The sequence below is a fragment of the Ruditapes philippinarum genome, unplaced genomic scaffold (genome assembly GCF_026571515.1).
Source record: "Ruditapes philippinarum isolate M1 unplaced genomic scaffold, ASM2657151v2 ctg1620_1_1_1_1, whole genome shotgun sequence".
Lineage (NCBI taxonomy): Eukaryota > Metazoa > Mollusca > Bivalvia > Venerida > Veneridae > Ruditapes > Ruditapes philippinarum.
This window is the reverse complement of record NW_026858094.1, coordinates 494,256-516,184: the sequence shown is the minus strand read 5'-3', so window position 1 is coordinate 516,184 and position 21,929 is coordinate 494,256. Positions and strand designations below refer to the sequence as shown.

The window sequence follows — 21,929 nt, the reverse complement described above, 5'->3', positions numbered from 1 at the left end:
CAAAATTTCCATGCGGTGTCTGTGCAAAACCAGTGGCTAAAAACCATCGAGCCTTGCAATGTGAATCATGTGAATTCTGGATTCATATAAAATGTGGGAATGTGACACCAGCAAAGTACATACTACTTGGCAACCTAGACGACGCATGGCTATGTAAAACATGTAATGATGTATCAATAAACCAGAAATGTACACATTCAGCTTACAAACAAGATACAAATTGTATAAATGGATTTACTGAACCAAATATAAGTGAGCAGAACACAAACATCGAACCTACATTGAACCTTGAACAACCTATAAATCATGAAACTTCTACCTGTTTTAATATGAATAACATTAATGACAGTCTTATATTCCAGCAAGGAGATCTCAGCTTTAACTCAACTTTTTCTTGTGTCTCTGAACAAAACCCCGATGAAGAACATAATAACCACTCGTTCCAAGATGACATGAATACCTCAACAAACACAGATGTAGATCACTTGAATGAACTCAAAAACCTCAGAAAAGCGAATTCAAAAAGACCTCTTATTTCACATCTAAATATTAATAGTGAGAAGAACAAATTTACAGAAATAAATGATATTTTATCAGAAAAGCTTGTTGATATGTTAATACTACTAAACTTGATAACTCGTACAATAATAATATTTATAATTTTCCAGGTTATAAGATGGAGAGAAAAGATAGAAACAAACATGGTGGTGGGATTTTGATATATGTAAGAGATAACCTACCTTTTAGAAGGAGGAAAGAATTTGAATGTGAGTCTTTAGAATCAATGTGTTTTGAGCTTTGTATGGCAAAACGAAAATGGGGTATTTTAGCTATTTACAAACCCCCAAATACAAAAGATAATGTTTTTATTGAAAATATTACTGTTTCTTTAGACAAATTATTCTTAAACTATGACCATATTTTAACAATAGGTGACTTGAACTATGACTTAAACCTGACAAATGTAAACCCCTCACTCAAATATGTGACACATATAACTTAAATAATGTTATTAAAGGACCAACATGCCAAATGAAAAACTGTGAGCCATCATAATTATTTAGATGTTATTCTGAAATGATTGTCATCATACACGTTTCATTTGTGCTTACGATTTTGTAATTTTTGAAGATTCTTACATATTGTTTGTTTGTAGCATTTATCCTCATCTATGTGGCAACGTCTTCAACATTTATAAACAGAGAAATCTCGTGGAGGGAATCATTTACCGTACTGTTTTCCTTCTATACTTGCTGCTTTACCTATTTGCCTCTTGCTGGAGCGTGTAACGCCAATATGGATGAAAACGAACATTGCATTTCGGAGAGAATGTCATTTTACAGTAACAGCTCTTGTTCCGAATCTGTGTGTATTTCTTTTTTATTAATTAACTATCAAAATTGTTGATAATCAAATAAGGGAACTAGTACACCAGAAAGTAAGTTATAATCTTTATTTTACATTTTTTACATGTATATCAAATTATGATGAACATTTTCAACAAAAAAATGTACATAAATCAAATTTTCAGCTTGTCACAGGCTTTCTTCTAAACATTTTCATACTTTTAAAATATCTTTATATTAAGTGTCACTGGTACATTGTTGGAACATAAAAATGTGAAGAAATCTACAAGAACAGAAAACAATCACAGCATGATGAAGGTTTGTTAGTCTATTACTTTACTGAAGCATGTTTTAATGAGCAAATCTGTGTGTTCTAGAAAGTGAAAAGGGGTGTCTGATATAAAGTACAAATTTTTCACAGCACATTAAATAACGGGGTAAAATTTTCAAAACAAGCATATTATCTTTTATAATCCATGTAAAACTTTTATTTATCAACACTTTTGATCTTTCTTTTTGCCTTTATTTGGTTTTTTGATAATTTTAACACAAAAAACAATTTTAATGTTTTCAAGGGGTCTGTTTTTCATTAAAAGTTCTTAACAACCAACCAAACAAAAGACAAATTTTTTTAAAGCAACAAAAAATAATTGACTCAAGTTAAAGAAGACAATTAATAAAACATATTAGTTCATCTGTATTGGGTAACATTTCTGAAAAAAAAAACCAAACAATCCAAAAAAATCCAGACCTAAATCTTAAATAGAAACATCAAAATCAAAACATAGGTGTATGAAAATAAAATAATTTATACAAGTCACATTTCAAAATCAAAATAACATACACTCTGATATTAACCTAAAATAGCTAAAACAATAAACTTTTAGTTTGGAAAAAAAAAAATTAAACCAAAGTGTAAATGAGCCGCGTCATGACAAAACCAACAAAGTGTGTTTGCAACCAGCATGGATCCAGTCCAGCCTGCGCATCCGTGCAGTCTGATCAGGATCCATGCTGTTCGCTTACAAACCCTATTACAAGTAGAGAAACTGATAGCGAACAGCATGGATCCTGATCAGACTGCGCGAATGCACAGGCTGGTCTGGATCCATGCTGGTCGCAAACCCATTATGTTGGTTTTGTCGTGATGCGGCTCAAATCTGTTATTTCTCATTCAATAACCATTCATAAGTTACAATATCAAAAATTATCAACAAGTATACACAGAATAAAAATTGTTTTGATACAACTTACATTTCAGCAACTTGATGCTCAGCATTACAGCATTATCGATACTATGATATTGCAAGCCTCTACTCTATACGGAAAATATTTGTATGTATTGACATGTTAAAATACGATTCTTTACATTTATAATAGCATTCCAACAATTTAACATTTCAGTATTGGAGCTAAGACTCTGCCTTCTTCTGAACTTTAATTGTAAATTATCCTGTGTGTTTTTTCTTCACTCCACAAAGCCTTAAAATTCATCAGTACCATTCTGAGCCAATAAACATGATTTAGCTGTATTCTAAAGAAACATGATCTAATCATATATTAAAGAAAAACATGATTTTTATTACATACATTAAAAAGCCTACACAAAAAAATGTCATTCATACAAAAAACGTGCAATAACAACAATATTTATTAAATAAGAAAACCAATATTTTCATGTATTCTATCATTCACAGTCATACACTACGAGTATTGCATGATTTTGGTCATTTTGTATTGTCTTCACAGATATACATTTCATCTTACATAGAGCATGAGCAGGGTACATAATTTATGTTGAAAAAACTGTTTGCTCTAAACTAATTGTTTCTTTGTTCCTTTTTTTTTCGGTAATAACTCATGAAAAAATAATAATTGAACACCAACCTGTTGAATACAATTTATTACTGATTCAGTATAAAATTGTCCACTGCAGTAAAAATTGTTGTACTTTGATCATCAGTTCTTTACAGAATGCTCATAAATTCAAAAATTTACAGAATAAACTGTTCATCAAGCCAATTACTGAATGTAAAACTCTCTTACATGCCAGTATTTATATGCTCAAATTCAAAAGTTTATCGTATAATCAGGCCGCCAGCCTATACAAATATATTACATAATACATGCTCACAAATTAAACGATCAATTTATTTTAAGTTCAGCACAAATTGCTTACCAATTTAACAAATGGCTATGTCAATTAGGACTAAATTGCCCTGTGTTGTAAAAGGCCCTAGATTTACTATTATCAATTATACAGTTCATTTTCATTATAAAACAACATTTTTCAAATGTGCTGTTTGGTGCTTAAACAAGTATGAATAGCAATAGTCTGGAAAAAATAAATCTTAGATATTACAAGTATATACATATTGCACCATGCTGATTTCCACATACTCTCTCTGTCTCTCACTATACATAATGCAAACATAATATGAAGTGCCCCAATCTTTACTGAGGACAATATAAAATGAGTAAAAGGGTAAAAATTAATCTTTCTTTTTTGTTGACAACTAAGACCTTGACCTACAAATTGGTCTTCATAAAGCATCCATTACTTTTTTCCAGCAAACTCACCCTGTTCTTTGAATTTTGAAAAAAAAAGTTAAAAAATTAATTACACAACATTACCACTTTTCTGGAAAAAAAAAGGAATACAAAAATGAATTTCACATATTAGTATTTGAATGGTTAATTATGGACAATAAATATCTTTGACTTTTATTTCTATAAACATATAGGACTTCACACAAATATACAGATAAATCTGCCAATGACTCTAGATGAATATTACAAAATATGTCAAGAAAAAAAAAATCGACTTGTTTTTCGCTATAAAATATCTCCAATATAACGCTCTCTCTTATATGTCTGTAAATAAGTCTAATCCTTTAAAAGAAATATGTATAAGTAATGCTTAAATCTATTTACCTTTTACCGAGACAGCACATCTGTTTTATTCTTATAATAAATGATTTTCTGCACAAATTCAGTTCTTAATATTATAAACAACCAAATATCGTACATTCTAAGATGGCTACAAACTTTAATTTCAACAACAACACTATCAATTAACAGTTACGGCTTCATACTTCAATCCTTAGTGAATGTTTAAAAGAAATATTTGGCATTTTTCCAGTGCCATCTGAACTACTTTTTGTTAAAATAAAGTCTTATAGAGCATACTGGTTTGAAAAAAAAGAAGATATAACACAGTCCTTGGTATTCCTATCAACACCCACAGCCTCCTTGATTTTGTTTTCCCTGATCATTGTTCAATTTTATCTGGTCAGGAAACTCGTTGTACAGCTCTACTTCGGTTTCTTGGGAAAGCGCATTCTTGGCAACAGTTTGGAAAGCTTGTTCCACGTTGATAGCTTCTTTTGCACTGGTCTCAAAGTATGGTATATCTCCCTTTGAATGACACCAACCTTGTGCTCTCTTTGCTGATACCTGTTATATATTCAATTAGTACTAACATTAATTAAGCAACATGTAAGAAATAAATCGGGTCTCACAGAATGGAAGAACTCACTATGAAACCCCTAACATTACTAATACGTTTATAAAGCTGTTACTGTAACATTGAATGTTTTATTATTTTCTTTTCCTTTGCTGGAATCAATTCATCTCTTTTCTATTTTTGCCTAAAATTGCCCTACTATTAAAGTTACATTAAATAAATATGTAAAAATATTTTGCGGTCGTCCTAATAACCAAGCATTTTACTGTTTTATTAACCTTTTTAACAGTATTGTTGTAAATCTCATCAAATTTTGTTCATAAATTACGATTTTAAACGGAAAACCCCACGGTAACACTAAAGTTCGTATACGAATTTTAACATGCAAATGAAGACTATAATCAGTTCATGTAAGTGCTACGTCACAGTGTTATAGTTGCTATACAGAACACAGCAACTACGAGATTTTCATGTGCATACACACTTTAACTGTTTTAGCTTCATGGTGCACTTGGCATGGCGTTTAGGAAAGGGTAATCATCTCATAAAAATATTAAATTTGTATGAAAACAACCATTACGAAGTGTAAATATACCGTTATATTAGGACTGCTACTTATAAACATGTTTGTTGATTTAATATTTGTGTACGGATGACCCGAAGGCGGAGTTTCTCATGTAAATTTCGATTTTGCCACAATGAGGTCGCAGATGTTTATGCTTATAAAACTCATTTTGGTTGCCTTGACACAATTATAAGATCTGGAGTCGATATGAAACCAAATTAACTAATGAAATGTCGCTATTTCTGTTTTTAAGAAATTTATTTAATGTAGCTTTAACAACATTATTGTAAAGATATTGTCAGTTTGTATAAAACCAAGACAAGTTAGCTGTAAAAGACATATTTTACATCCAGTTTTCATTCTGGTATAAATTATTTTTTTTAGCTTTCTTAGCATAAAAACAAATTTGAGAAAGTTACTAAAAGACATTTGTAAATCTTTCTCCTTCAGTATTTTTGAAGATACCAACTAGCACACAAAAACTTAATCAAAGTGGGAAACAAATGCCAAGGTGAGTACAAGAGCTTTCCTTTAAATAGTTGAGCAAAAAATAATCCAAATGGTGACAAATTATAGAATCAACATACCGCCCTATTTTCCAAATCAATTTTGTTTCCTATGACAACAAACGGGAAGTTTTCAGGATCCCTGGGACTGGCCTGTATCAAAAACTCATCTCTCCAGCTGTCAAGGGACTTGAATGTGTTTGGCATTGTCACATCAAACACAAGTACACAACAATCTGCTCCACGGTAAAATGCCACTCCTAAACTCTGAAATCTTTCTTGTCCTGCAGTATCCCATATCTGAAATAACAAAATTATTGTATCATTGAAAGTATGCCTCTATGAAAGACAGTTAATTAATAATTAATCAACACTTGAATGAATGACACAGGACTATTCTGTTTTTATGTCTTTTCATGATATAATGTACACTGGAAAATAGTGAATGTGTCATTATTAAAAACATTATTTCAATATGCACATATATAACATTTGCTATTTTAGTAAATATCAAAAAGAACAAAATGTGAAGACAAAATAAAAAGAAATATGATAGACCAATACCTACAACCATGGCTATTTCTGGCACTAAAATTATAGATCACCTGTTGAAACTTAATTATTAAGTATGCAAAGACCATCAAAACTCTCACTAATTAAAAAACAAACATTAATCATAACCTGATTTTCTTACAAAATACTTTCAACAATAAGACCATGTAAATGTGGCATGAAAGCAGTTCCTACACAAAAATCAATCAGTTATTCAAAAACAGTTTTTTAAAAAGCTTGCTCATGAATATATAAAGTAAGTATCCATCATACCATCCACTTACTGGTATATAGGTGGTATTATTGGAGAACCCTTATATGGGCCTCATATTGGAGTATTTTTCTGCATGTGTGCAAGGGTATGAAGCCCAATGTTTTTAAAGAACCGTTTTGACAACACGTAGGTGAAAGTGATTCAAAACAAAAACTCTCTAGACTTCTGGTACTTAAAATGTGTCCAGTCAGGGCTTTTTTCCTTCTATGGCAGGGGCCGGTATAGGGCTGCTTCCCCAAAGAAAAATTCTTTAAAATCATGCAGTTTTCCCCAAAAATTGGATTTACATCAAGTTTTTTCTTCCCCTTTTGCAAAATATACCATGAATTTTTCCCCCAAAATTAAGGGCAGGGCTGCTTCACCAACCTGTGAAAAAAAGCCCTGCCAGTTAAAGCATCTACATGATCAGATACTATCGATCATTTGAAAAATCAAACATTTGTAGTTCATATGAAAAATGCATGTACTGCTTTTGTACAGAAAATACAGGCATGCTTGCTTATACACTTTAAAATTTGTGCATTGAGATCTATAACTAAAACTGCTTCAACAAAAGCAACCATTAAAGATTTAACTTTTTTCAAATAATATTTTAGCAGATCAACTTTCTTTATAAATCCTCGCACATGTAGTGGATTTTATTGAAGTGCATCTAATTTTGAAGTATTCATTTATAAAACAGTAAAAAAAACAGTAAAACAGAGAGAAAAAACATATCTGTCATTATACAAATTTTGAACTATTATACAAATTTGTTTCTGCAGTGACGGCATGGACAAGTATTTTAAACCAGGAAGGAGCTCATTCAATTAAAAAATTAACTTCCTGCATAGTCTACGCATTATCTTTAAAACCCCATTGAAAAAAAACCCATAATGTTCATTTATTTTGTTTTAAAACAATGCAAGTGAGTAGCTCTCAGTGATCAAATCTTTATAAGTGGGAAGGTTGGTAATAAAGTTTGATGATATTTTTTGTCCATCCTTTGACTGATTTCTGAGTCAGAGATACTGGGTGGACCTTGGTCTAGCACATGACATATTGTCATATTTTGCCTAAAATTCATGTTGAAATTAGTTATTTTCAAGGATTACTCCAATTACAGGTTTGACAAATTAATGGGGATTTAGAGCTAATCTACTTGAATGTGTGATCAGCTATCTGTAAAAATGATATCTATTATATATAGATTAAGCTTCAACATGTGACCTTAATCATGTTGCAATTAAGGACCTACTCATCTGACATGTAGTCATATCCTTAAAGATAGTTTATTTTCAACTTATTAATTATTATGTAGTACTACATGAAAGAAATGTACAAAATTTATAGCACAATTGTGATGATTTAAATTACACTGACACAGCTACACACTTTCCAGCACTACTGACGGTTAGAAAAGGACAACAGGTGTCAATAAATGCATTATTTCAGACAACAGCAAGCATCTGATCTCGGCAAAGTTACTAACATACCTCAAAACATCCGAATAGCCTCCTGTTTAATATATCATTAGTCCGATGAAAACCATGGAAGTAAAAGGTTAAGTAATGTAAAGTTAGAAAGGCATACCTGCATTGTTACAAGTCTATCATCTACCATCACCTCCTTGGTGAGGAAGTCTGCACCTATCGTAGCTTTGTACTGGTTACTGAACTTCTTATTCACATACTGGTTCATAAGTGATGTCTTTCCAACACTGAAATATGCAAATGTTACTATAGGAAAGGACATTGTAAGTTGCAATTTAATACATACAATGTATAATGGTAACAGGACACAAAAGTTTTGTATATTTTTTGGTGTATTGTCATGTTTTTATTATGTTGATCTACATATATTACAACGGTTGAACTTTTGGATTCAGAAACAGTAACTTTGGCAAACGCCTTCTTCATTAAAAAAAAAACCAACACATTTTTAAAGAAAAAAATTAAAACAACCACCCCGGCCTTCATATCAACACACATACACCTAGTATATAGAAATAATATAGTTATAATCCATCATATCTTAATTCTACACAATTGCATGTATTGAACATAATGCTAAAATGTAAACTGACAATTTGAATGTTTGTAAGTGATGCGCTCACAAATCTGTTCATTAAAATGGATGTTTCAATGTAAAAATTCCCAGCATGAACTTACTGCAAACATTAAAAGTTTAATAAAGTAATTATTGTATGACCTAAAACACAGATAGTTTGATTTACTAACCCACTGTCTCCTAGTATAATCACTTTCAACAAAACCTTTTTCCTTGAAGCCATGCTTCTTTGTCACAGATCTTTGTAATCTGCAAAAGAACAATGACAAATTTCAGGCAAGTCATTAAACAATCTACATGCACTATTAACAGTTTTCAGTATATTGCTTCTAGAAATTTTGTAACTTAAAAAATATGAATTTCTTACTCGATGAACTTCTAATTAAGTGTGATATAATATATGAAATAGCACACAGCACTTCGGACCTTATAGCATTATAGTAACCTCCCAGTCAGCCCCAAACATAGAACGGACCTCTACCATTGACCTCAGTCAATTAAATCTTTGCAGGCTTACTGATTGGTCAATATAGTCAGTCCTAGTGAAACTTGAAATGATATTACAATACACTAGGTCCTGAGAAATCTGGTATTTTACAGGACCTTGGTGACTTTTACAGGTTCTAAAAATTTTGTGAATTTTCCCCATTTATAATAATTATTAGGGAGAAGCTTTTCGGGACAAGGAGCTTTAATTACCGACAATGCTTCGCTTGGACTGTATATTTCTATGAGGCCCTCAGTGGCAAGTGCTGTGAGCTATTTTTTATTTGACAATATTGTAACTAAAGAAGAAAAAAAACCTACATTTTTGTAACTAACACTTGATTATGATCAGCTAACAAAATTAACTTAAAGGCTTCCTAAAAATAAATAAATAACAGCTTATTAAATGAAAACAGTGATAAAGGAGATAAAGTTAATCAGAATAAGCCATACGATCCCTTACCTACCTAACACACTCATTTCTTAAAATTGTAAAGTTACATGTTGTCTACAATGTAAAGTGATAAACAATTTACATGTCAAAGTACTCACTAGTTCTTAGTCATTGTTTAAAAAAGTGAAGCTAGATTTGTTAGTTCAAGAGTCCCAGGTTCGAGTCTCGGTACAGTTTGTGACACTTCCATAATAATAAGGTTTACTTCTTGTCAAAGAACTTGATACTTACAAGTTACAATGAAAAATTCCAAATGTTGAAATAATTTTCTTTTGATAGTATCCTGGTTGTACTATCTACCGGGAGTGTAAGCCTTATTACGCCCACCATAATATAATACAAAAAAAATCTTATATAAAATAGTTATTTTCTGTAGGAGGTACCATTATTTGATGAAAATAACAATCATCCAAAAGAAATTTTAACTATACATCAAAAAGATAGTTCTGTTAATAACCTCATATGAGTGGCAGCCATTTTTGTTTTTAAGTACTTAATACCAGGAATGACTTTTAAGCAATCAATAAAAAGTTAAAAACATATGAAAATGGTCCATTACTGTTAATGATACGAAAGTTCTATTCAATATTTATCAGTTATCACACAGTAAAATGGTAATAATTTGATAAGCATTTGCACACACATTCAAAATATCATGATGGGTCCCAATTGTTCGCAATATTACTGGTTTTTATATGTAAAACACATTTATGTGAATAGGGTTATTATAAAACTTTGAATTTTCTTCAAAAATGCTATATTTTGTATGAAATTAATGTGAAAAACACTTTCATACAAAAGAATTTTTTTATGTAAGTATTGTTTGTAATATCTGGACATTCCCGGTACAAAGTAGTCCAACTAATTGTACTCCGCGACGAGATATTGTGCTATTTTCGTGTCTGGGCAATATCTCGCCTCTAATCAACGTTCACCACAGAAAGGTCTCCTTTTGGTTTAGACGTTAAAGCGAGATTCTGCCCCAGAACGAAAATATCTCAGAATCAAGCTTTGGCACGTCAATATATTTTGACTAGGTATAAAGTACCTTGAGGATATCCTTAAAAAATAAACATAAAGTATTGTTGATATCTATCATGGTGACTTTAATTTTGCATATTTTGTTTACAGTTACACTTGGATAAAATCTCATCACACAGGATTCAAAATGTATCTCCTCTGTACTTGTATCACATGGCCACAAATCACATCATAACATCATAATACATAAATCACAAAATAGTAAAAAGTAATAAAAAATGATCAATCATACAATTTATAACACAACTATGGTATCCCCTCCTTGCATTAACTTAAGAAGTTTAGAGTGTTGTAAGTCATTATGATATGACATTAAGTAGAGACCTGTGTAGGAGGACATGCTTTGTTTACCCAATCTCAACATAACGATCATCATGTGAGCCTGACTGAAATTTTAATTACTTTGACAGCTGAAAAAAATCAGTGTGTAACAAAAACATCATTCACGCCAATTTATCCTATTTCATACTGATATCAAACACAGATAGTTCACAGATTTGAAAAAGAAAGGAAAAAACGACAAAAAATAATCTTATATGACATCAGCTGACTGTTTTTGCGTTTATACCTTTCCGTTTTTAAAACAAAAATGTCTTTAAAACAATCAATTAATGGTATTTTTCAAAATTGTGGAAACATAGAGAATGTAAGGATCAATTCTTTCAAACAAAAATAGATACAGATTCGCAAACTGTTAGCGCTATACTTACAATATTTCCAAGAGAGATCAAAGTTTCAACCAAAAGGTCCACCCTCAGAACAAAATGGCGCTAGATCATGTGATCAAATGACGACTGTGACTGGTTTTCCAACTGATAACATGAATCATTAAATTTACGCTCGATTTACTTGAACCAGACCAGCGCCATCGCAATACACACAATTTGTAAACAAATATTTCTAAATGTTTTGAGTGTTAATTTAAACTATTATCAAGTGCTTAATTTTTTTGAAATGGCGTCTGAAAAGGAAACTGACACTGATAGAGATTTCGATTCATCGGAGCTAGGAACAAAAGAATAGTAATCTATAGTATAATATTCCAATCACAAAAACACGTGTATTTTAATCAACAGATAATTTGCACGTGCACAAATGTTAACGGAATGTCAATAAGAATCATGTCAAGAAAAACAGAATCACTTTTATCAAGTCTGCCAAAGTTGAATACCATCAACAGATCTTGTGAAATACTACATTCTAAATAATGGATCAGTTTGCTATTGATAGTAGATCTATTCAACTTTGGCAGACTTGTGTTCATTATAGCAAGTTAACAGTTCAGAGTTTTCACAACTCAATTTGAAGATTTTGACCATTCATACTTGCATTTTCAGGGATTTCTGTAATACCATTGAATCAGCCTAAATGACAGACATGCATGTAAATAGTTTAGAAATGACATTTTAATTAGATCTTTTGAGATAATTTTTTGACACACAGTTTTAGAAAAGGATCACTTACTAAACAGAAGAAAAATCTCATTTATGAATGATTTTTATAAATAAATGTTTAGTACCTTGATATCACAGAAACCCAGGCTATTATTATGTAAAAACAAATGCTTTATGTTGTACAAGGCCATGGTACCCATAAATAGGGTACATTCTGGCGGGAACCCAGGTTCTTGTCCATGTGTACCTTCAAATAATTGACAGATTACACAGTATGTCAGAAAGTTCTGGGGTAGACAACACAAAATACTAAAACTAATGAGGTACACTCACTACACTGCTAATTATACACATAGTGTGATTTGAGTATGTTTGGTAGAATACCTTTCTCAGCTAGAAAACTTTAGAAGCCAGGGAAATGTAATAACAAAAACATAATTATATTCTTTCTTTTTAATACTATGTTGTATTTGGGATGGCTGACACCATAATGACAGTATCAGATATGTTATTCAGGGGTTGTTAGTTTGATCCTCAAGTGAGGCGTAATTTCTCTGTCAGGCAGCACTAGTGTATCTCAAACATTGAGTTTACTTGTCATTTGCCTGTCACTGTTGATTCAGAAATCATGTTGGATAACTAGTCGGGCACTTTACGGGGAAATTGGGAATTACTGGTTAGTTACCCAAGAAAGCCAGTTAGGTGGACTCAGGTGGACTCAGTTACAAAGACCAAAAATGTGTTAAAATTGGCAAACATGCAATTTTAGGGAAAAGCTATTTGAATGATATAATTTTGAAGAAGTACTATAAAAAAATATTTACAAACCTCTTTTAATAATTATAATTAAGCAATTTGAATGTTACTTTGTATTTTTTATGCTTCAGTTGGGATTCTGCGTATGAGAAAGAGGTAGAAAACTTTGAAGATATTGGAGATGTTGGTGAAATTTGGTATATATAATATTATTATATAATCTATAAATGGCTTTGAAATGAGTTTCTTTGATTGGTTTCGAAGTAACATTTTGTAAAAAATAACAGGTCAATATCAGAGTATATTCACTGTTTTTTCTTGTAAAAATAGATTTTCAGAGTATATATACTGTTTGTTTTTTTTCCCTCTAAAAATAGATTTTCTGGAAAAAACCAAAAAGACGTGATACTATGACGTGACATCACATCAAGCTTGTTGTCATTTTTCTGAAAACAAATGATGGGCGACTAGCAAATAAAAGCCAAAGTAGTCTATTTTAGTTATCATCATTACAATTTCAAGAACATTTTGAATTTAGCATGCCAATGTGCTCATTCAAATACAAGGCCAAATTGTGGGGAAAAGTTTAGTTTAGTGTAGCCATTGAAGTGATTGTCATATGAATATCAAATGACATTGAAGTACCCAACAGATTGCAGGTACCTGCTTTAAGATAATTTTGCTTCCAATATTCATTTTCACAATTAGTTAAGGGTGTACAAAGGTAATAGTAATTTGTATGAAATTTACGTTAAGTAATAAAATATGTAATGTAAATATCCTTTCTTATGCACTGTTTTCATTTGATAGCAGCAGACATGCCTGTCAGAAACTTAGCTTTCATGCACATAAGTTGATGACATCATATTCACTTCTAGTTGGAGATAAACAGCCCATGAATGAAAGGTTTGAGAATAGGTTGGGTGTGTGATTAGATACCATTGACTTTATATATGAACCAGTGACTTCAGTAATCATTGGCTTCCCATAGCAACCAGTGACTTCCATAGCAACCATTGACATTTCATCAGAGCTTTTGTTAATTTTAGGTTTGGCGAGGAGACAATGGAAAAAGTTGTTGATTGGTTTGAAGATAATGAGGATATATGTAAAGAAGATACCATTATTGACCTTGGTTCAGGGAATGGGATGATGTGTATAGAACTTGTATGTTATTGTAACTGTCTCTATTGCCTTAATTATCCAACCTATTTTTTGTCATTATTAAGTTTAGGGTCAGTTATAGTATCTTTAGTCACATGCTGCAAGACATCCTATCAAGTGTACTTGTACTAATTTGTTTACTTTAAGTTTGTGCCAACTTCTCTTCATGGTGGTAATTAAGCTTATTGTGTTCCTTACTGGACAAACTCAAAAGTCCAATAGGATGGATTTTTAATTGATAGAAGTAAATGGCATTAGCTTTAGAAGTTATGCCTCCCCTTTTCAAAGAAGTGGGGGTATTTTGCTTTGCATTTGTCTGTCGGTCCGTAAACCAAATGGTTTTCCGAACGCTTAGGCCTAGGAACTTGGTATGGGGATTATTCATTACCAGAAGATGACTCCTGTAGTTTTTGGGGTCTTTATGTCAAAGGTCAAGGACAAATTGACCTTGAATATCAAAATAGTTTCCAATTAATAACTCAACAACTCATGAGACTTTGACCTTCAAACTTCACAGGTGCATTGGTCTTGGCCTGTAGATGACACCTTTTGATTTTGGGAGTCAATCGGTCAAAGGTTAGATTGACCTTGTAGGTAAAAACAGTTTCCGATCAATAACTTAAAAACAAATGGGCCCTTGGCCTTCAAACTGCATAGGTGCATTGGTCTCAGCCAGTAGATGACCCCTTTTGATTTTGGTGTCAAAGGTCAAAGTCACATTGACCTTGTAGCTAAATACGGTTTCCGATCAATAACTTGACAACACATGGGCTGTTGGCCCTCAACTTTGAGGTGAACTGGTCTTGGCATGAAGTATGTCAAAACAGTTTTCTTAACAACATCTTGACAACCCATGGGCCCTTGGCCCAAAAACTGCGTAGTTGCATTGGTCTTCGCTAGTAGATGACCCCAATTGATTTGGTGGTCAAAGGTGAAGGTCACATTGACATTTTTTGTCAAAACAGTTTCCTATCAATAACTCAACAACCCATGATTCCCTGACCTTCAACTTCACAAATGCATTGCTTTTGGTCAGAATATGACCTCAATGGATTTTTGGGGTCAAGGCAATAGAGGTCAAGATCACCTTGGCCTTAAAAATAAAAACGGTTTCTGATCAATATCTCAACAACTCATGGACTCTTTAGCTTCAAAACTTCACAGGTGCATTGGTCTTGGCCAGTAGGTAACCCCTTTTGATTAAATGGTTAAAGTCACATTGACCTTGTACGAAAAAACGGTTTAACAACTCAAGTTGGCTTGGTTGATATCTTTTTATTAAACTAAAAATGCTTTTGGTATACACATTTCAATGTCTAATGTAATATAACAAATTGGCTGTCATTAAGAGGCCTGCATGATTCATAAAATTTATGCATATATTATTTCGTAAAATGCTGCACATAACCTTTATGGTCAAAATGACCTGGTGACTAGTCATGACCAGTAGATAACCCCTATTGATTTTTTGGCGCCTAGGTCAAAAGTCAGTTACAATAACCTTGCCACATGAATAATTGGCTGCCGATAGGAGGCATACATGTTTTACAAACAAAGAATCGTAGAGATTTGTATAAATTTATTAATATATTTTACATTGTGAATGCACTCTTATGGCCATTCTTTCACCACACATTCAAGTAGAGAGCTGTTTTGAAATAAGTACTAGCAAATTATTGCTTCTTTTCAAAGAAAAAGTGGATCTATTGTCATGTGACTCATGTCCCACTTATTTGCATTAGTTAACATTTTTGTTTATGGTCATTAACTTAATAATACCCACATAAATTAAATGTATCAAAAAATATTAGTAAATGGATAGAATTACGGGAATGGGGAAAAAATGATATTTTGTAGAAACATTCAAATCTGCAAAATTTATCTAACACTAAATATTTTTCAATTAGTTAAATTTGTAAAAAATTGTTAACATAATGTGTTGAGTTTTGTTCTTAAAATGTTGACTTATATTTAAGATGGCATTGAACTAGAATTAATTCATTAATATTTCAGAGAAAGCGGGGGTTCCTACACCTGACTGGAGTTGACTACTCTGAACTTGCAATAACACTTTCCAAATCTGTGGCAAAGTCAGAAGGATTTGAGGATATTGAATTTGTGGTAATTATTAAAGAAAAATAAGGTTTTAGCATGATTTAACAATCACTAAAGGTATTCATTTAAAACTATATATCATAATTGTAAGTCCCTAACCAAGACCTATAACTATATCATTTGTATCACTGAATTTTACTAAATTGTTCCCCTTTGTTAACAAAAAATTATTTTTTTTTTGCATGCATCTGTTTTATCTCCAAAACCAATAAAGGTTTTCATTTGAATCTATCCGAGTAATTGTAGCTCAAGGACCACAAACCATGACTACAGCTATGATTTTCTTGGTAACATTTTTACTTCTTAACTTCATAGCAAATTGTTTATCTTAATGCATTCTTTAATGAGATGAATGTTTCAATGAAATTCTCGACATTGACCCAATTATTATTTTTTTTTACCTCATTTAAGATATTTTTATTTTAGTTTTTTCTTTCGTACAGAGCATGTATTTGAGATACTATAGTGGCTAAAATTGCGTCATCACTTTTATTTCAGGCTGGTGATTTAATTACAGAGGAGAGGCTAAACCCATGTACATGTTTAACAAGACAATATAAACTTGTTCTAGATAAAGGAACATATGATGCTATAAGCTTAATGCCAGGAGATTCTTTAGTTGCTAGGAAACAATACTTGAAAACAGTGAAAGATATCATGAGACCGGAGAGCTGGTTTTCTATAACATCTTGTAACTGGACAAAAGATCAACTCTTAGATTTCTTCAAAGAAGGTATAATGTATTTATATGTACTAGTAATAAATATCTTTTATATTTCATATTTACAAAATGTGTATTATTTCAGGTTTGATTTTATCATCTTCAATGCTATTATTCCATTTTAAGTTTGACTATGCAGAGTATATGAAGGGCTTAAAATTTGGCTTTCTTACTCATCCTGACGTAGGTGTCCACATCCAGATTTCTGATTAAAGTTTTGGTGGGGTAAAATGTTTTTTTTACTGTAATGTGCATTTATCTTTAAGTCATCTACTTTTAATATAATTATGTTCCCTATCATGAATTACATCATGTGAGCAAAGTTTATAACTATAGAAGCAATATTTCCAGAATTTTCTCCCTTTTCCATAAAAATGTTCTTAGACACATTATATATGCATTTGTCCATACAGCAATGGGGAAAATTTTAGACTTGATTTTGTGTATTTTTTTTTTGTTTTAACAAAATCATACTGTTTTCAAATTTTCTAATAAAAAAAGCTTTTCTGATGCACAACATGTCACAGAGCTTCAAGAGGGATTAGAATAAACGTTTAACTGAAGTGATAGTGCCATGTTTGAATTTCATATTCTTTTTTTATCATTATCTAATTTTATCTACATAATAAATAACGTGCCAATGAGCCAGTCTATAGTCGATCGTTCTAAAACTTAACCGTTGAGAGAGGTAATGACTGAGGCAGTGTCACTCACTTCATTTGCTTCGCCTCTGTTGAAGTTTGGCTCCGCCTTAAATTGTCGCCAAATTTAATATGATGCTCCGTATGCTAGCATTTAGTCTTTGTTGTCAGGGCGGAAGGAACCAGGAAAACTTTGATCAATATCACTTGTCGAATCATTAAATTACAAAATACAAAGCCTAAACCACACCCACTATCAGAGAGGCGGTTACTCTCCTCAACCGCCAGGTTAACGCTACGGCCAGTAAGAGTTGATCACTGCAAAATAGTTCGTCCTCAAAATCATTCGAACATTATGCAATTCGTACCAATATTTAAATGGACATATTCTCGGCAAATATTGTCCTGAATTTATTTTTAGTATACCAATCATTTCAATTTTACTTGTTATCCAATTTATTTTGCTTCGACCGTTTCAATCTTTGTTGCAACAGACAAACATTTCAGAATTTCAGACATGGCATTACTTTGTGAATTTATGCATTAGGTTCTACTTTTTCACAAAAATATGCAACTTAATTATTAAACAACGAGCACATACCAAGAACATGGAGAAAAAAAACTGATTTGCGCTTCGAATATTCAACTGTAATAGAGAACGATTTTCAATGCTGATTGACTGTTCACATCATTTGGCGGCATCTTTGATGTGCAGCATGTTTTAAGCTCACCTGTCACAAATTGACATGGTGAGCTTTTTCCGGCGTCCGTAAACTTTTACTTTAAACGACATCTCCTCAAAAACCGCTAAGCCAATTTTATCCAAACTTCACAGGAATGGTCCTTTGGTGGTCACCCTTAAAAATTGTTCAAAGAATTTAATTCCATGCAGAACTCTGATTGCCATGGCAACCAAAAGAAAAAAACTTAAAATATCTTCTTTTAAAAAACCCAAAGAGGTAGATATTTGGCATGAAACATCTTCTTGTGAGTGTCTATCAATTTTGTTCAAATAAAAGCCCTGGGGTCAAATTTGGCCCCGCCCCAGGGGGGTCATTGCTTTTCCTTATATGTATAAAGTAAAAACTTAAAATATCTTCTTTTAAACGACCCAAAGAGGTAGATATTTGGCATGAAACATCTTCTTGTGAGTGTCTTTCAATTTTGTTCAAATAAAAGCCCTGGGGTCAAAATTGGCCCCACCCCGGGGGTCATTGATTTTCCTTATATGTATAGTATAGTAAAAACTTAAAAAATCTTTTAAGAAACTGAAAGAGTTAGGGCTTAAATATTTGGCATGAAACATCTTCTAGAGAGTGTCTATCAAGTATGTTAAAATAAAAGCCCTGTGGTCAAATTTAGCCCTGACCCGGGGGTCATTGATTTTCCTTATATGTATACAGTAAAAACTTAAAAAATCTTCTTTTAAAAAAACCCAAAGAGTTGGAGCTTAGATATTAAGCATGAAACATCTTCTGGTGAGTGTCTACCAAGTTTGTTCAAATAAAAGCCCTGGGATTAAAATTGATCCCGCCCCGGGGGTACCGATTTTCTTTATATATCTATAGTAAAAACTTAAAAATCTTCTTTTAAATAGCCCATAGAGCTAGAGCTAAGATATTAAGCATGAATCATCTTCTAGTGAGTGTCTACCAAATTTGTTCAAATAAAAGCCCCAGGGTTAAATTGGCCCCACCTCGGGGTCTGATTTTCTTTATATGTCTATAGTAAAAACTTAAAAAATCTTCTTTTTAAAACCCCAAAGAGCTAGAGCTTAGATATTTATCATGAAACATCTTTTAATTGGTGTCTCCCAGTTGGTTTTTAACTTTCTTTAAATGGTATCAATATTAGATTTAAGACAGTTGAACTCTTTGAACTTAGAATTTTACTTTGAAAAAACATTATACACGTCTACTATTATCATTTTTGTAACTGAAGCGATTAGCATCAGATTTCAAATTGTTGTCTTTTACATTTGTATCTGCTACTGACACATTCTGATGGATACATTATAAATATTTAAAGAAATATTTCTTGTGATGTACAAACTATTTTTTTTTATAGATTTTTAGCCTAGTAACAGAAAATGAAATGGGGGTCTATTTGGCAAATTTCATCATTTATACAGTTAACAATATAATATCACTTTGAAGAAATTATTGTTTTATAGTTACAACATGTATTGCTATAAGTTAGTGAGGAAAAAAGTATTTACCTGTTGTTAAAAGTACAGATTTTTTTTAAAGCTTTTTGTATACTTAACACATGCGATTGAGCAGTGAAGTATTTTGAGGGGTATAGTTCAAGGTTTGGGAGAGAAGATAATTGCACAGTAATAAGAATCAAAAAATTATGGCCATGCAAATCTGAATGATTTATTACGCATAATTTCTATTTCAGATTTCCAACTTGTGAAACAGATACCTTTTCGAACCTTCCAGTTTGGTGGACAAACAGGAAGTACTGTTACCAGCTTAGTGTTTAAACTAAAAACTTAATATTTGAACAGGATTTTGAAAAATTAAAGTCAATTGAAATGTGAACATTTTTTTGGTCTTTATTTCCATACTATCTGGCCATTTTTAATAAAACTTGCCCAGGAGATACCCGTTTTAACCCTCTACTAACTTTGTTAAAATGGTTCTGGGCCATTGCATATCTGGGTCAGAGAAGCTAAAAATTAAATTTGAAAGTGCAATCTTTTGTTACAGGCCCCAAAAAATCCTGGTTTATATTGTTATGCACCTGGTTGTCTGTCTTGATTTCATTTACATGTCTGTATCTTTTGAACCAGTGGAAGGAAATTGAAACTACATGTACTTGGGGAGAAATGTTAACCATGAGCGGAGTGCAGGTTTGACATTTTGTATTTCAAAATTTTGTGTTCGCTTTGATCTTTTAAACCTATTGAAGTACAGAAAGAAATTTAAACATTAAGCAGAAATATTACTTATAATGAGACAATGTGAAAAACACCATTTTTGGCTTCCTCCTCTTTGTGGACCACAAGACAACTGGTATAGTCATGCCCCTTGGGTTAATAATGGTCAATTAGTTCATATAGTTTTGTATAGGAAAACACATGTGAAACTACAATGCCTAGAGTTTAGCATAGCATAGCATAGCCTTGTCTTGGCATCTACAAATCTGCCCCGCTCCTAAGGTCACTTAGTAGATAAAGTCTTTTATGATAATGAGGAAACACGAAGAAAGTTTCGTTGAGAAAACAAGTTTCATTTTAATATCTCATTCCAAACTTTATTGGATGGAAATACTTAATTTTTAGCTTTTTTGAGGGGTCAAAACCACCTCACCTGCTGGAGCTAATAAGATGCATAGACTCCAGTAATTTGAACCTATTTAGTGGCCTCTTACAATCATGCAGGTAACGGCGAATTGGATTCTGATGACTCAGCGCTCAGCAGCAACAGTGGGGGCCACAAGCAACTTAATAGCCAGGTTTTTACATAAACATGCTATAGACCAAGGTTTTCTTATAAATTATCTCTATCCTAACTTTACTTACTTATGAACCTGAAACACATTTTCTATTTTTAGTAATAGTGACCATGGCTCAGGTGGGAGGCAAAAGTAACCCAAAGCGAGGTCTGAACATCAACTTGCTCTTTTCAAGGTTTCATTGAAATGATGACCCTAGGGGGCCTAAAAGCAATTTCAGGCGAGGTCTTGATATAAGCTTGCTATATACCAAGTAAGATTAAGATAAGTCAAACTGAACTGAAGTTACTGACTGAAAACCATCTGGTTTTGACGCCCACCTGCTTAACACCAATCTAATGACCAAGATTTTCAAATTTAAAACCTGGTTAAGTAGGGGAAACATACCATTGTTCTACAATGTATAATTAGAGGTATCTTCCCCCAGATTAGCACTCTTTAGAAAAAAAGTTTCATTCCAGTTTCAATTTTGGAGAAAGACCAAGTGTACCTTCCTGTGCATGATCTGGCAGCAAAGTAAACTTTATCAAATGAAATGAATTAAACAAACGCAATGAAACCAACATTGGTTAATTTGAAGATCAAAGTCGGCATCCTTTTGTTATCTTTCAGATTTTATGTTGTTCATCACATCCCACTGAGGATGAAATTTGATTCAAATGCAAAACCAAATAGACAAATTATTTTAAATGGTCAAAATGACCATGCCTACATGATATGAAAATGTTTCAGTACACAAGCTTGAATCAAGATACATGTACATGTATAGACAAAATGCATCATTTCAGATTTGTAATATCGGGACTTTCAATCTTTTTTAAGTGCCATTATTGGACACCATTCCCTTAGCAAGCATGGATAATCCAACTGATGGGTAAATTCAGTGGCTACAAGCTTGCTAACAGTTAAGTGGTAATAAAGACAACAAAACAATGTA

General features: G+C 32.2%; 2 protein-coding genes across 3 annotated transcripts; one reads left to right on the top strand and one right to left on the bottom strand.

Annotated features, from left to right (window-relative positions):
* Positions 1-3,990: 3,990 nt before the first annotated feature.
* LOC132752075 (ras-related protein Rab-7a) lies at positions 3,991-11,585 on the bottom strand. The gene is made up of 5 exons (XM_060742352.1): positions 11,450-11,585; positions 8,929-9,007; positions 8,282-8,408; positions 5,965-6,183; positions 3,991-4,802 (listed from the first exon to the last, which is right to left on the bottom strand). Exons 2-5 carry the CDS (start codon positions 8,979-8,981, stop codon positions 4,581-4,583), a joined length of 621 nt encoding a protein of 206 aa, XP_060598335.1. The 5' UTR covers positions 8,982-9,007; positions 11,450-11,585; the 3' UTR covers positions 3,991-4,580.
* LOC132752074 (EEF1A lysine methyltransferase 2-like) lies at positions 11,575-20,072 on the top strand. 2 transcript variants are annotated; one of them, XM_060742350.1, is made up of 6 exons: positions 11,575-11,761; positions 13,021-13,086; positions 13,939-14,056; positions 16,067-16,174; positions 16,667-16,901; positions 19,934-20,072. In XM_060742350.1, exons 1-6 carry the CDS (start codon positions 11,694-11,696, stop codon positions 20,029-20,031), a joined length of 693 nt encoding a protein of 230 aa, XP_060598333.1. In that variant the 5' UTR covers positions 11,575-11,693; the 3' UTR covers positions 20,032-20,072. The 2 variants fall into 2 exon arrangements, with proteins under 2 accessions (XP_060598333.1, XP_060598334.1); XM_060742351.1 differs by lacking the exons at positions 11,575-11,761; positions 13,021-13,086 and adding an exon at positions 13,301-13,548.
* Positions 20,073-21,929: the final 1,857 nt, after the last annotated feature.